This window comes from Thunnus maccoyii, chromosome 1 (assembly GCF_910596095.1).
Source record: "Thunnus maccoyii chromosome 1, fThuMac1.1, whole genome shotgun sequence".
NCBI lineage: Eukaryota > Metazoa > Chordata > Actinopteri > Scombriformes > Scombridae > Thunnus > Thunnus maccoyii.
Window position 1 is genome coordinate 22888385 of NC_056533.1, and position 14257 is coordinate 22902641.

At 38.3% G+C, this 14257-nt stretch overlaps 1 protein-coding gene across 1 annotated transcript; it reads right to left on the bottom strand.

Annotated features, from left to right (window-relative positions):
• Positions 1–331: 331 nt before the first annotated feature.
• On the bottom strand, positions 332–11125 carry copb1 (COPI coat complex subunit beta 1). The gene is made up of 22 exons (XM_042418609.1): positions 10972–11125; positions 9240–9392; positions 8525–8754; positions 8024–8193; positions 7803–7917; positions 7611–7703; positions 7361–7498; positions 7056–7175; positions 6499–6606; positions 6245–6391; positions 5974–6119; positions 4767–4863; positions 4498–4658; positions 4252–4372; positions 3928–4155; positions 3291–3470; positions 2172–2316; positions 1933–2052; positions 1661–1806; positions 1289–1378; positions 914–1069; positions 332–627 (listed from the first exon to the last, which is right to left on the bottom strand). Exons 2-22 carry the CDS (start codon positions 9328–9330, stop codon positions 568–570), a joined length of 2862 nt encoding a protein of 953 aa, XP_042274543.1. The 5' UTR covers positions 9331–9392; positions 10972–11125; the 3' UTR covers positions 332–567.
• Between the last annotated feature and the right edge of the window lie 3132 nt (positions 11126–14257).

Below are 14257 nucleotides of genomic sequence, written 5' to 3' on the forward strand. Positions count from 1 at the left end.
TGGCTGTAGTTTCCTCTTGTTTAATGATGCATGAAATACTTAGTTCATGATATTCATATATACAGAAAGTGAGCAAAATACCCCTCATCCACTTCATCTCCATCTTGATTTTAAAATGTGTCTTTTGACAGGATTAGTTGAAGCACAAGTGATTTAATCAAAAATTAGGTTCAAAGTCCAAGAAATGAATGATAAACATTAATAAGGAACCTCTTATTCACAACCAGACTTTAATCTGAACTGCACAGAGTGGGCAAAGGGTAGAATTAGTCAAGCTCATCTCCTCTGAGGGATATGACTCAGTAAATACAGCATTAAGCAATGTTTGCTCTTTCTTTTAATACATATGTTTATTGAAAATTAAACAGGACAGAGAAAGAACATTACTGAGAAGTAGTTATCAGACAGAGGTGATGTAAAAAAAAAAAAAAAAAAAAAACAGCACAGAAGCAAATGACTGTATAGAGTTCTTAATTTGCTGTGATGAAAAGGGTGTAATATGGGTGATACAAGAGAACAGCAGAAGACTTTTACAAAGTCAGAAGGATCATCTGGATCAGAGTTGTTTCAGATATTTGTCTTTTTTTGGGAGAGGTTGATCTTGTCACCCAGGCTCAAGGCCATCCCCTGTAAAATAAAGGAGGAAGGATTTATTGCAACAGTCTAAATGCAGTAGATTAACACATTTGATACATGTTGGCAGTGTCAAATGCTATTTCATATAGTTATTTCACATAGTCGCTATCCTGGTGCATTCACTCCAATTCAATCAATGTCATAACAGATTATGTGAAATCTTCTTTTCATGATTCCAAAAATGATTTGAGGTTAAAAAAAAATTAAAAAAAAAAACTTATCCAAGCCTTCACTTCACAGATGCCTAAAGGTTCACCGTGCAGCAGCTGTGACCCACCTGACTTTTGGCTCTAATGCGTATGTGTCCGTTGACAGGTGCGTCAGGCCCCAGGTGGATGGGTTTCTCAATGCTGACATTAGCCAGGGCATCTTCTCCAAAGATAGAACGAGCATAAAGGTTGGCAGCCATGAAACCGCAGAAGCCAGACAGTGCCTGGTTTATTACACAAAAAGAAGAGAGTTGAAGATATTGCACTGACACAAAGCATCAACATTACACAATGTTCATCTATCATGATAGGCACAACGATGACTTAGGTTACATTAATCGTGAGAAAAATATATTTCACCAACATCTGAAATCCAACCAGGTTTCTTACCAACATGCACCAGCAATACATTTTAGATTTTAAACCATGTCTACTTTACCAACCTTCTCAGGAGTCAGGCACTTCATGTTCGTGGACCTGAGGATATGCTGGAGATACTCGTTCAGATCAGTGATGTTGGTGTTTACCGTCACCTACAACAAAGACAGTTTGCTTAAGGGGCATGTTTTTTATATTTTCCTGAATATTGTTAGTCAGTTGTTGATGTGTAAATCAATTTGTTCCCTTCATTTATGGACGATTAAGCTCTGTGGAATTTTCACTGAGAAAATTTTTGTTGATCAAATAAAAAAAAAAGAGAAAAAACAAACAAACAGACAACAAACCTGATAAATACATCATGAAGCCAAACAATCAATGTGATTTTGGTAAAGACAGTTTCTGGCAGCTGGCCATAGAGTAGAAATGTAGCTTACCTTGTTTTCCCATTCGAACTCAGCCCACATCTGTCTGAATTCTGCATCTGTGCAGGAGGCTGGCTGGATGTAGTCCATGATGTCAATGTGGATGTCGCTGAGGACAACACAGTTCCTGTCGCTTGCAGCTCCCGACACATCATAGACTGGAAATGAAGAATTGAAAATTCATATGCCACCAAAATTAAATAAGAAAACATGCTCTGATTGCACAGAGGAATACAAGCACAGCATAAGTTGAATTGTACTGTTTAAATGACTACTGTTCTTACCGATGTTGCCAAATATAATGCCATTTTCAGTAGAGGCCACTTTGACGTTGGCCTTGATGTTAGCGAAATCATGAGGAGCCAGAGTTAGAGGTGAAGGCTTCTCAACCAACTTGAGATCACCTGTAGGATGGATGAGTTCAGATTAGTGAAATGTATACATTGTAACTGCCTTAGATCTGTGTTACCTGAGAGGAGAGCCTGTATATTCACTCAATGAGATAACAATAAACTGAACCAACCTAAAGTAGCGAGCTCAAGGGTGCAATTCTGGAGAGTATCACTGGTTTGGTTGACCACCAGCACATCCAACACAATATCGTATTGGTTGACATGAACATAGGCTTCAGCATACACTGGGTCTGAGAATCCTGTCAGCTGGGTCACCTAGAATGAATAACAATGAATTGCATTTTATTATCAATTATGAAACAACTAAAACATGTATTCATGGTAAGGGATTAACAGAAACTAAGTCAACAAAACTGGATTTCTGTTGGAGAAACCTTAGCCATTCACTTTAATGATGAATAACTAGGTTTATTACAACTCTGGTCCCTGGTAGTTTTGGCCATCAGTATCGAAACTGTACTCACCAAGTTAATTACTGAGATTTGGGAGCGTGACAAGAAACACAAGCAGTTAAACGACCTAACAGATTTTAAATTGTATTATCCTCGTCATATTATCCGTTTTAAGCATCTATCACAGTTTACAGACCAACCTCCTAGTTCACCTTTGACCAATTGTACATGCTTTTTCTTGTGCAACAAAGAATCATTCCTAACATTTTGAGTGCACTGACTTTCATTTTCACTTCTAAATATTGTGGTTTACATAATCTGGTAATCTGATTTGTGTATATTCTGTCTGACTATGCTGTGTTTCTTGCCCTTTTTCCCAGATCTCAGCAATAACTTTGGTGTGAATGATGTTATGATAACAGATATAAATGATGGCTAAAACCTTGAAAATAAGATCAAGTTGTAATTAACTGTAATCATCCTTTAATTGGGATGATTAAACTTCAACAGCAGTGCAGCATAATAAAAAAAAAGATTACTCATAACTGTGTATTCTTTGCTCCAAAACAATTATATCCGAAGCCACGTAAAACTGAAACCAAAATAAAAACTAACAGTAGAGTATTTGAAAAACACAGGAAAAACTGTGCTCTCTCACACAATGTAATCCAAAACATCATCTGCTGAGGCAAATGCCAAACTAAGGTCTAAAAGTCTTCACTCATTATCACTGCAACAAAAATGGGCAAAACAGAAAGTAAACAAAAAGTACTATTTTTTTCAAAATGCTTTCCAGTTCCCCTCTATGGCAAGATATCTGCAGTGCTTGGGTTGTACCTTGTTGAGTTTTGAAGCCAGGGGATCAGCAGCCTCCTTCCTCTGAGTGTTGCCCATAGCAGCCAGCAGACTGAGCTGGAACTGGTCCTCCTTAGAAGTCATCTCATTTTTGGCTGTCAGCTGCATGAAGGAGATGGGGTCGTCTGCCTGCACTGTTACATTACGCTTCTCGGACTCTTTCTGTGGTTGGAAAAAGAGATACATACTGTCTATAGTTTGCCCACAACAGATCATTTTCAAAATCAACACATTAAGAACAATAAGCAAAGATACAATTAAAATTGGACAAGAAAATAACTAAATATGGTTATGATAATACTAAGTCAAAAGTTGAGGATGGGCAGAGTGATCAAATTTTATTCCTGTGAAGAAAAAAAACAGGACATGGAATAGAAAAGGCATAGAAAATGTTTTAACAAACATTTACTTGCCTCGTAAACAATTATCACATCATCTGTGAGCATAAATGCATACATGCAATGATGATTAATGAGGGCTTCATTCGAAAAATATGCAATTAAGGCCACAAATTTCTCTACTTTCGCTACTAATAGGCTTTCTGCGATGACATTTCAGCTCTGCCCAACTGCCAGGAGGTGAAGTAGTGAGTTCAGCTGTCTAAGTCAACTGTCATTACCTTCTGTGACAGCTTCTCTTCCTCCAGTCTGACAGTCAGCATATGGGACAGGGATTTGCGACACTCCTTGTTGAAAATGTCATTCATAAGTGGTGAGCACTCTGACAGGACCTTGAGGCAAAGCGAGATGCGGTCCACATCATCATCTGTAATTGGCTTCTTGGGCAGAGAGGACTTGCCCAGGTGCAGCACAGTGACCATGATCAGCATGGCCTCTGCAACAAATGACTGCGAGGGAGAGAAAGAGGATTAGAGGAACAGGCAGTTGGTTTAATGATTCTTTTTTTTTTTTTTTAAAAGAGAAGTGAAGAGAGGACAACTTACATTCTGTTTCTTTTTGTCTTGAACAATAGCAACATAGCGCAAGGCCACTTTGGTCAGTGTGGTGGCCAGGGAAGCTGCCACATAGAAGTCTCCGTCCATCAGGAATCCTCTGAGTGGAGGCCTGGAACAACAAAAACAGTGGTTAATGAGTGAGCTACATGGTAAAATTACCAAACTCCAAACAATTAATAGTATACTATGGGTAAATAATATCGCCCCACAATGTGCTTTTTTTCTTCTTCTTACCTATCCTCCTCTTTCTTCGAAGGCCTGGAGGAGCTGAGGGCACTCTGTGTCACATAGGTGCCCATCTCTGTCACGAGCTTCTGGGCTGGAGCTGCACTCACTTCATCCTCTGGCTTCACCTCTCCTGTCTCTTTCTTTATCTCATTCTCTACAATCGGGATCTGCACATTTAAGGACGAGACAGATGTCAGATATTTGCGACAATTTGAATTGTGCGAGGAGCTGTCACGCAGCTCAAGTCACATTAAAATTCTAATGGACACACATACCTCTCCCAATGACCTGCGGACTTCTGTCATCACACTCTGGATATCTTCCTTGGTGCTGCAGTATTCTCCCAAGATCCAAAGCGCTCCTCTGTAGATTCTGAAATATGACCAAAGTGACAAATGTCACAAACATACATAGTGCTAAATATTTCCATATTCTCGTATTCACACTAGGCTTGGGCAGTATCTATTTTTTCATATTTTCATACCTTCCTGACACTGTAATTAGCCTAATTAGACAAATCTTGCTGTATTTAAATACTTATGGCCCATAGAATAATGAATAGATAGGAAATAAACGCCTTTCTTCCATAGATTCTTGCTGGTGACACTTGTTACCGCGGCGGATACCGACACATCAGCAGGCTGAATGGAGATGATGTGCAGGTGGTGGTGGCAGACTAGCAGTTGAATAAAATCATGTGGCTAATAAACTGCTTTTGTAGCTGGAAGAGGTCATCTCAAGATAGTTATATATGGCAATATTTTCAAGATTCCATACCAATCGCAGTCGCCATCTTTCTCAGCCTAGCTGCCTGTTCCTCCAGTAGAGACTGACCTCTGGTGGTGCAGGCTGTGCACTACAATACATCGCCTCAATACAGCATCTCCATATCAGTTTAATAGAAATATGAGTGTCTGTATTTTTGACGGCATTGAAAATCATAACTTGGGGATTTCTAAATATCCTGGTATACCGTAATACCTTGATACCGCCCAAGCCTAACTGACACACGTGACAACAGAAAAAAAACAATGACTCTCAGATAAACAAAAGTGGTAAAGAGGAGAGCAAATCAGACCATTCCATTCGTTATGTGAGGACACCTCTTGCTGAAACTCAAGAGTTACCTTTTTAGTGCATTGTCTATTTTTTTTTTCTTCTCTTATTTAATCACATCATTTCAGAGGAGACATCTTAAGTTAGTGAATTGTATTTGTCATTCTAATAAAGCAAGTGTGCACCAGACAATGAAGTACATTCAATTTGGCTGTTCAACTCAAATTTTACTTGCGAAGTGCTGACTTCTTATTAAGTAAATCATTATTTCTTCAGGGCTTACTATTTATTGATCGTCTTACCTATTTATCTAAATCAAATAGGCAAAGCCAAATTTGACTTGCTTTTATAAATATTATGAGAGAGAAAAAAACATTAACCAAGATCCTGCATTATATGCCTCTCGACGTGCTTATAAAGCCTTACTTGACAGTTTTGATGGCGTGAAAGACTTCCAGCATCTTCTCGATGATTAGGGGTCTCAAGTTGTCAAATCTCTGAATGGCTTCCCGCACAAACTCCAGCACATCGGCAGCAGCTGCCTCATTAGTGTCACTCAGGAATTCCATCAGCTGTAAATCATAGCGCAGAAGAAAATATTAATATATTCTTAATAACACTTTCTTGCAAAAAGACAAGAAATATAACAATTCTTGAAAACATCTTTTCCACTGCACTGAAATGATGGGCCACTCACCACAGGAATTACATTGGCCGCCATGTCAGGGAAGCGCACGCTGCAAGAGTGAAGAGTGCGCACCAACAGCTGCCTGTACTTATCAGTGTCTTCATGTTCTGTTACGTTGTTTGTCTTGATCACCTCTTTCTTCAAAACGATCACCAACTGGAAAACAAATCGATGTCACAATATTTTCAGTCTATTCCCTTTGTGTCTGCGTTAGGACAACAGAACAACAGGAACAACATGGATACACTGCACATGCAACAGACCTCTTCTACATTGCGAGATGAGACAAGGTCCAGCGCTAGCTGCAAGGTCTTCTTTCTCACTTCCAGGTCAGGAGTGCTGAGAACACGCAGGATGTCCATCACAAGGTCCTGGACAAGGAGGCATGGGTGAGAGCCAAGTGTTAAATCTTAACAGAGCTGATGTGGTGTATGTGCAGCATGTGCAGCATACTGGCATTGTCTCATACTAAACATGCATTTACAAGGTTCAGATATCTTTTTGATATTTTCTGCTGATTTTGACTGCATGAACTTGAATTAAACAGAATTCAATATATTTTCCTCATACATTTTGCTGGCATCTTCAATTTAACATGAAATATTCTAGTTTTATATAAAACACTAATCACAACATAATGATTTGTGTGGCATCCCAATGCTCACACGTCATGGTTGAGAATGTATTATTGTAAGGAAAGCTTACACATTGATTAAGGTTCAGGTGGATAAAAGAAACTTTTTTCAGGTAGAGAACATTGGTATTTGCAATTAAAAAAGAAAGTGCAGCAAAAACTAACCACAGCCACAATTCAAAGTACCTGGAGGACACGCTCGTGAGTGGGATGCTCCTTCAGTTCAATCAGGCGATCGAGAACAATCAGCTTCACATTGTTGTCGCTCTCCTTGATAATCAAATCAATGTAGCACTGGGCAGCGGCCTGGAGGCAACAAAACATAGAATGCATAAGAGACTGGAATAGAATAGCAACATTGCTAATGGATCTGACACAGTCACAAACATCAAGCATAGCACAATGCAAAACTGTCTTTGTTCTAGATTTCTGAATATAACCTCCATATATATGACATTCACTTGATCACTGCCAAAACCTTGCTGGTGTACCTTAACAGCTGTGGGTGCACTGGAGAGGGTTACAAGAGTGCCAGCTGCCTCATACTTAACAGCCGGGCTGGACGACTGCAGCAGGTTGTAGATGCAACGGATAAACCGGGCACGCTCAGAGGGGTTCGCATGGCACACCTAGCAGAGACAACAAAAGGAGCAAGAGTTCATTAAGACATTCAGCAGCTGTTCTGGCAGTATGTTGTTATTATACACAGCTTGAATTAAAGCAATAAAGGGCCTGACTCACTTTGTAAATCAGCTCCACAATGACCAGCTGGAGAATGTCGCCAAAAGTATGAACTTGGTCAATACATGTGCTGAGGTAATCCAGTGCTCGATCCTGGAGGATGTGAATGACAAGTTAATTCATAGAGATCGATATTGTGGGTCAAGTGGCACACAAGAGCAGTAACAGTAAGAGAGACAATATGACACGCACCTGATCTGCATGAATCAGCATCATGAAAGCATTTCTCTTACAGCTGGCATCCTTCTCGTTCACAAGAAAATCATGGATCAACTCTGGAGCGTCTGGGATGAGATGTTCGAAGTTCCTTAACAAAATAAATATTGTCAAGTCAGTGTTGTTTTCTAATGAATGGAGTATACAATTTATATCTGCGGAAAGATGACACAACAGAAAATATTAACAGCTTTTACCTATAGATGGTGTAAATGGCCAGGACAGCATTACGGCGCACATAACTGTGTCGGTGCTCCAGGCAGGCTCTGATTGCTGGCATGAGGGGCTCGAGCAACTCCGACTCCTTCAGCTTGCACAGGAAACGCAGAGTGGAGCCACGGATGAACTCGTTGGGATGTTGCAGGTCCTGAAATTGGAAGTGCAGTTTCACATTAGGATGATTGCTGAATGATTTTTAAAATATATTAAAACATATTCTGTAGAGTTACACATTACTAAGCTTCTAGCTATCACTTTTTAGTTTAATTCAAAACTAAATTTAGCTCTTGGACCAGAAGTTACTGGAAATTATGTGAATACAGCAGCCAAACAACCCTGCCAAACAGGTGTTCAACCATCCCTTCCCTTTCCTACTTTTGTTTTCACACTGTTATAGTTATAAACGTAATGTTTCTGTTTCTACACATACTGTTTTCTATTAAAGAAAACTTGTTCTGTCGATATGTCACTTAGCGTACCTTTCTGTAGGCATCACAGACCAGGATCATCTCCTGAAGCAGCTTGCCATCTGGAGTTGTCTTGGGGACAATCTCCCAGAAAACCAGCAGCAGTTTTTTGATAGTGTGGTCTTGAAGTGGCAGCACAAAGCGGATTATGGTCATCAGCAGTCCTGGCAACTTCTCACCATTCAGTATCATGATGATGACCTTCTTCAGGGCTTCAGTCTTTGCCTTGATCTCCCCCTTTTCTGTAGAGACATTACCACGATGAAAACACTATTATGTACTCTATGTGCTGATCACATAAACATCTATGTGATCGGCATGGCCTCAAGTATACATTATGATTTCAGCTAAAACTTTTCTGAAAGAATTGGACAATTAATTTGTCCATAGACAAGAATACAATAGTAGTGTTACAGTAAGATATTTAGATAATCAATTATTAATATGAGTCATTTATCAAGTAAAACACACAACATCGTTTGGTTACAACTTCTCTAGATAATGCACAGACCTAGCTGTCAAAAACTCTGTGTTATTCACTTTTCCAAAGAAATATCTCTTAAAAGAGCCAACAGTGAGGTCTGTGGAATATTTAGAGTAACCAGGAAGAGGATGCTTTACTGTTGAATTATGCTGTGACCTCTACAAATGAATAGATATCTCAAAAACTGTGAAACCTAAAAGTATCTGCATGGCTACTTAAGGTAAATGATGAGGGATTAATTACCTAGATCAGTTTTTAGGCTGACTTCAGACGGGGGCTCTGAATCAGATGGAACATTGATCAGAGTGTAACAAACATTCTCTGCAGCTGTCATTTTGCTGCTGGGCTTGTACTTGTCTTGAAGAATCCCAATTAATGTCACTGACTGGATAATACCTGTGACAGACAGAAAAACGGTAGATTTAGTTAATGATGGAGAACACAGGCATATGAGTGTAGAAAATGTAAGAAATAAATACACAGATGTACACTGACTTCTCATGAATGAAAACCGTGACTTTTCACACTTTTCAACTTATGCGGGCAAAACTGTAATAACATAATGTAAACAAACTTGCACCACACACTTTATTATAACATGAAACAATATAGATTTGTCAATCGTCACATTTCTGAATCTCTGGGAGCATAGGAACATTGTGGGCTATCCTGCAAATCAATCTGCAATATTTATGTTTTTGGCATCAATATGATGAAGTACCTTGAATTGTCAAGTACTTAATTTTCTGGATTATCCAAATACAGACTTTTCTGTCTAATATTCATCCATAAACACTTTCTCAACAAATTTTCCCAAAAGTATTATATTTTAATATTGTGATATATAAATGCAAGTGTCTTGATAGAGAGTTTTTTTCATATTACCCACTCCTACCTTATGGGGCCTTTTAATTGATGCATTTTGAAAACTATCTAATATAATGAGGATATATACAGACATATACTGAATGACCAATGTGTATTTTATATGGTGTTGTTTTATCTTTTTTTCCCCATATAGCATTAAATCAGAAAACCCAGATGTAAAATCTAATTGTTGCATTGTGTCTGCATTTATTACTTCCCTTATTTAAACTAACATATGTTAAGTTCTAGTTTCTATAGGAGCACTAATGCAATCGGACTTATTGCCGCTGCATTTATCGGACGAAACTTGCTGTAACTCTGCATTTGACATATTAAAATGAGCAGTTCAGCAAAACAGCAATTGCATTTAAAATGCGTGCTGATTAGTAGATCACATGTGTGTCGCAGGTAACATACATGAGATCCAAAGCATTTCACTCAGCGGTTTAAATGGATGCTCTAGGAAGTGTAAGACGGAGCTATAATGAGCTAAAACTGAGAATATAAAGGAGAACTAAACGGCTGATTTCTGTGAAAAACAGGATTGTGTGTCACGGTTCTAATCATGACAAAGGGAGGCGCTCAATACCTGCTGAGCTGTCTAAGAAAAGCTAAAACTACACATAAAAAGGTTCGGATAACTTTCGGACATTTGACGCTACCGCTTCTTTTACCTGTAAAAACATAGACTGTGGTCATCGCAAAAACACAGGACAAAGCTGGCATGAAAACAGCAAATACACGCTGTTAAAAGTTTCAATGTCACGTTAATAATAAAGTAAGTTGAGAAATAACGACACGCAGCGTTAAGTTAACACAACACTGCAGCTACACGTCAGCGGCGTTACCTGCGTTAGCACCCGCAGTTGTACAGCAAAACCTCAATAAAGACGCAAATCAATCAATTACTCGACAATTCAATTGATTACAGGTAAGATAATGATCAATCGTCAATTAGCAAACGTTAGCTAACGCCAACTTAGCTTCTGCTCAGACCAGCAATGAAATGGAGGACATTACCGTTAGCTAGCTGTGATACCACGGCTCAGGAAAGCAAACGTCGCTAATATTAGTCATGGGTAATTACTAAATTAAATACATAACCTACCTAATTTCACGTCTATTATCCTCCGAAGCGGCCTTCGTTATCCAGTTTTGATATTTACATCTGTAAAAATCCTCAGAAGCTCCCACTGACGGGCTGTCTCTTCGGCTCCGCACTACTTCCTTGTGACGTGGAAGATTACTTTCTGAGCCACATCACTGCTACCGTGCGCCGAAAGGATCAAACTACAGAGTGATAAACCGCGAATGCGAAAATCGCAGAAGGGTCCCGTCTTTATTTTACATACAAAAACACTCATGACAACGACTTTTTTCCCCCAACGTTTTACTTGTGTATAATGTTGTAAGCCGCAAAAAGTAAACATGAATATGCCTCAAAACACTGAAATCCATAAATATGACAAAAATCTCAATTTGTCCAACTGTGAGAAGTAGTCAAACAGAAAATTTGATACATTTTGGGAAAATGATTGGCAGCCAATGCCCATACAGGGTTTCACTTTGATAAGAATAAATAAATAAATAAATTTTAAAAATGACAGCGCAGAAGCAGTAAGGGCATTGGGGAAATCAAGTGCTCCGATGAGTCACAGCACCTGCTGCCTTACAGCCATTGAAGGATAAAAATCTCATCGCCACATAATGTGCAGCTGATAAAGGCGTTTTCAGGCCCTTATCTTAAGTTGTGGAACAATTAAAATCCATAAGTTTTCTTAACATCTGTACAATCAGACTGTACATCCCCAGAGTAGCAGGGTTGTGTGATAGTTTATTTATAAATCAGGAGAAATGTTACCATGAGGCCAGGATTATGATCACTGGGAGGGAAATCAGCTCATGTAGTGACCTGTCAATTTAATAACACTCAATCAAATTTCAGAGGTAAGACAGTCCGGTTTCCCTTAGGAGTTTGAATCATTTGCAATGCTGGATGGACTGGAAATCTCACAGGGGAAACTGGGAAAGAAAGAGCATCTGGGCAGCTGTGTTCACCTTTTGCCACTGAGATTGTGACTCTGGTAAACAGTAAAAAAAAAAAAAGAATGGTTTATGAAGGTCTTTGTGAAGGTCTTTTACTACAAAGCTTATTAGAACTGAATGAATGCTACATTGAGCACATGTATGTCTCAAGTGACCTTTCATATCAAGGAACAATGAATAATGATCATTGCAGCAGTTATTTATTTACATTTTGAGAAAAAATGACAAAAATACATTCAAAAACACTTTCCAGTTAAAAAATAATAATAATATTATGAAGTTGGACATGATCATACAAATACTCCTCTTATCTTGTTTTAAGTGCTTGATATTTTGGAGATTGTCCAACATTTTCCACAGTGAGTAACAATTTCCACTTCAGAATTTATTGGCTCATCATACCTCACTGCTGCAGACTCTTGTTCAGGCTTGGCCAGCCTCGTGACACACATAAACAGTTCATCTGAAACACAATACAAAAACATATCCTTCTTGGGCTGAAACTGAATATATACTGAATATACATATATATATATATATATATTGAAATATTGTAGTTTAGCTTTCACCAAAAGAATGCAACATATTTTGAAGTTGTTATTGGTTTGCACCACCCTCTAGTGGAAGCTTAGCCTCAGTGATGCACAGTGCGTGCACAAAACCTTGAATGAACCACAGTCTTAAGGTGAATGATTCAAAGTCTTTCATTCAGTCTTTCTCTTCCACACAGTTTACCAGTATACAGCAATGCAATAACACATGATACCCTGTGCACCAGGAAGGAAGGCTATATCATACCAGCTCCTTCAGATTTAAGAAATTTTAAGTAGGACAAGAATGGATAATTTAAGGCTTGTAGGCCAACTTGTTGACCTAAAAGTGTAACATAGAAGCTAAATACATTTATCTTATCATTTATCTTTATTTAAGTGTATCTAGTGTTAAAGGGCAGCATTGTTAAATGCACTAATGAACATCAACTGGCATTCATTATGCTGTTACAGTGAGTTTGCCCATAACCAACAGCAGATACTTTTGGAGTATACTAGTGCAGAGTGTATCTTGAAATAAGATGTCATGAGGCGTCTCTTTTTTAGGTCCAGTGACAATTAGTGACATGGTAGTGGACTTTTCTTGGAGATGTTACTGAACATCCAAACCAGCTTTACATGATTTAAAGCCTTCTCTCTGTGAACCAGAGGATGTAATGTACCATATCCCAGTATAAGCCACATAAGTAGAGTACGTAGTGTTTTTCCTGGCCTGAGCTCTGTAACAAATGTAACGATATCAAGTAAACTAAAAAACCAGGGCTGCAACAAACGATTATTTTCTTGATCAGTTAATCTGCAAATTACTTTTTAGATGAATCATTTGGACCATAAAATGCCTGAAAACAGTGAAAAATGTCGGTCACAGTTTCCTAAAGCACAAGGTGATGTCATCAAATTGCCTGTTTTGTTCGACCAACTGTCCCAAATCCAAACATATTGAGTTTACTATCACACAAGACCAAGAATAGCAGGAAATCTTCACAAATGACATGAAATGTTTGGCATTTGGTACTTTAAATACATAAAATGATTTTTCGATCATCAAAATAGTTGCCGGTTAAGTTTCTGTTGACTGACTGATTGATTAATCGACTAATCGTTGCAGCTTAACTAAAAACATCTCCATTTCTCAGGAATATAATTAGTTACTGTCTGTGTGGAGGTAGCTTACATCTATGTTTGTGGTTTGAATGGGGTACATTTGTCACTTTGTGTCTTTGCTTTTGTTACTATTTGCACTGTTTTTTTCTTATACTCTCCTGAATATTACTTGTTGCTTTATGCTTTTAGATATTAAACATATTGAGATTACCAGGCTGTATTGAAATTTCCTATAGCCTATAAATAAAATTGCCTCGCCATTCATTGTCTGTGATAGCTCCAGATCAGTCTGTAATGACATTATCACTTCAGTATATCTTCTCCTGTTGTAACTTTAATAATTTTACAGAGAAAACTTCACATTCATAACTCTAAGTTCTCGAGGTCTTGTCCATCGTTTGAAAGTATTTTGAGTCCATCCAACTCACAAACAATAGGAAATGTGTACATAAATTTAGTACGCTCCAAGTGTTGTTGTTGTTTTTTTTTTAATGAAACTTAATTTATTGCCTACCATTTCTGTTAAGTTACTATCTATTTATTTTATTACTTTTACCCTTTGTCCTATGACCATGTTAACTGTATCAACCTGTATCATATGATAAATCAGGACTGGACAATACAAAATATCGGGAGGTTGTGTGAATTAAGGAAGGGACTTTAGATTTAGGGCAGGACTTTGCTTAAGTTGAC

Bases quoted from the DNA above. Each gene is read 5' to 3' on its own strand.
- copb1 (XM_042418609.1), bottom strand. From the start codon at position 9,330: ATGACAGCTGCAGAGAATGTTTGTTACACTCTGATCAATGTTCCATCT. The intron at 7,499-7,610 runs GTGAGTCAGGCC...TGTCTCTGCTAG, and splicing joins TTGTGGAGCTGATTTACAAA to GTGTGCCATGCGAACCCCTC. The intron at 6,120-6,244 runs GTGAGTGGCCCA...TATGATTTACAG, and splicing joins CGGCCAATGTAATTCCTGTG to CTGATGGAATTCCTGAGTGA.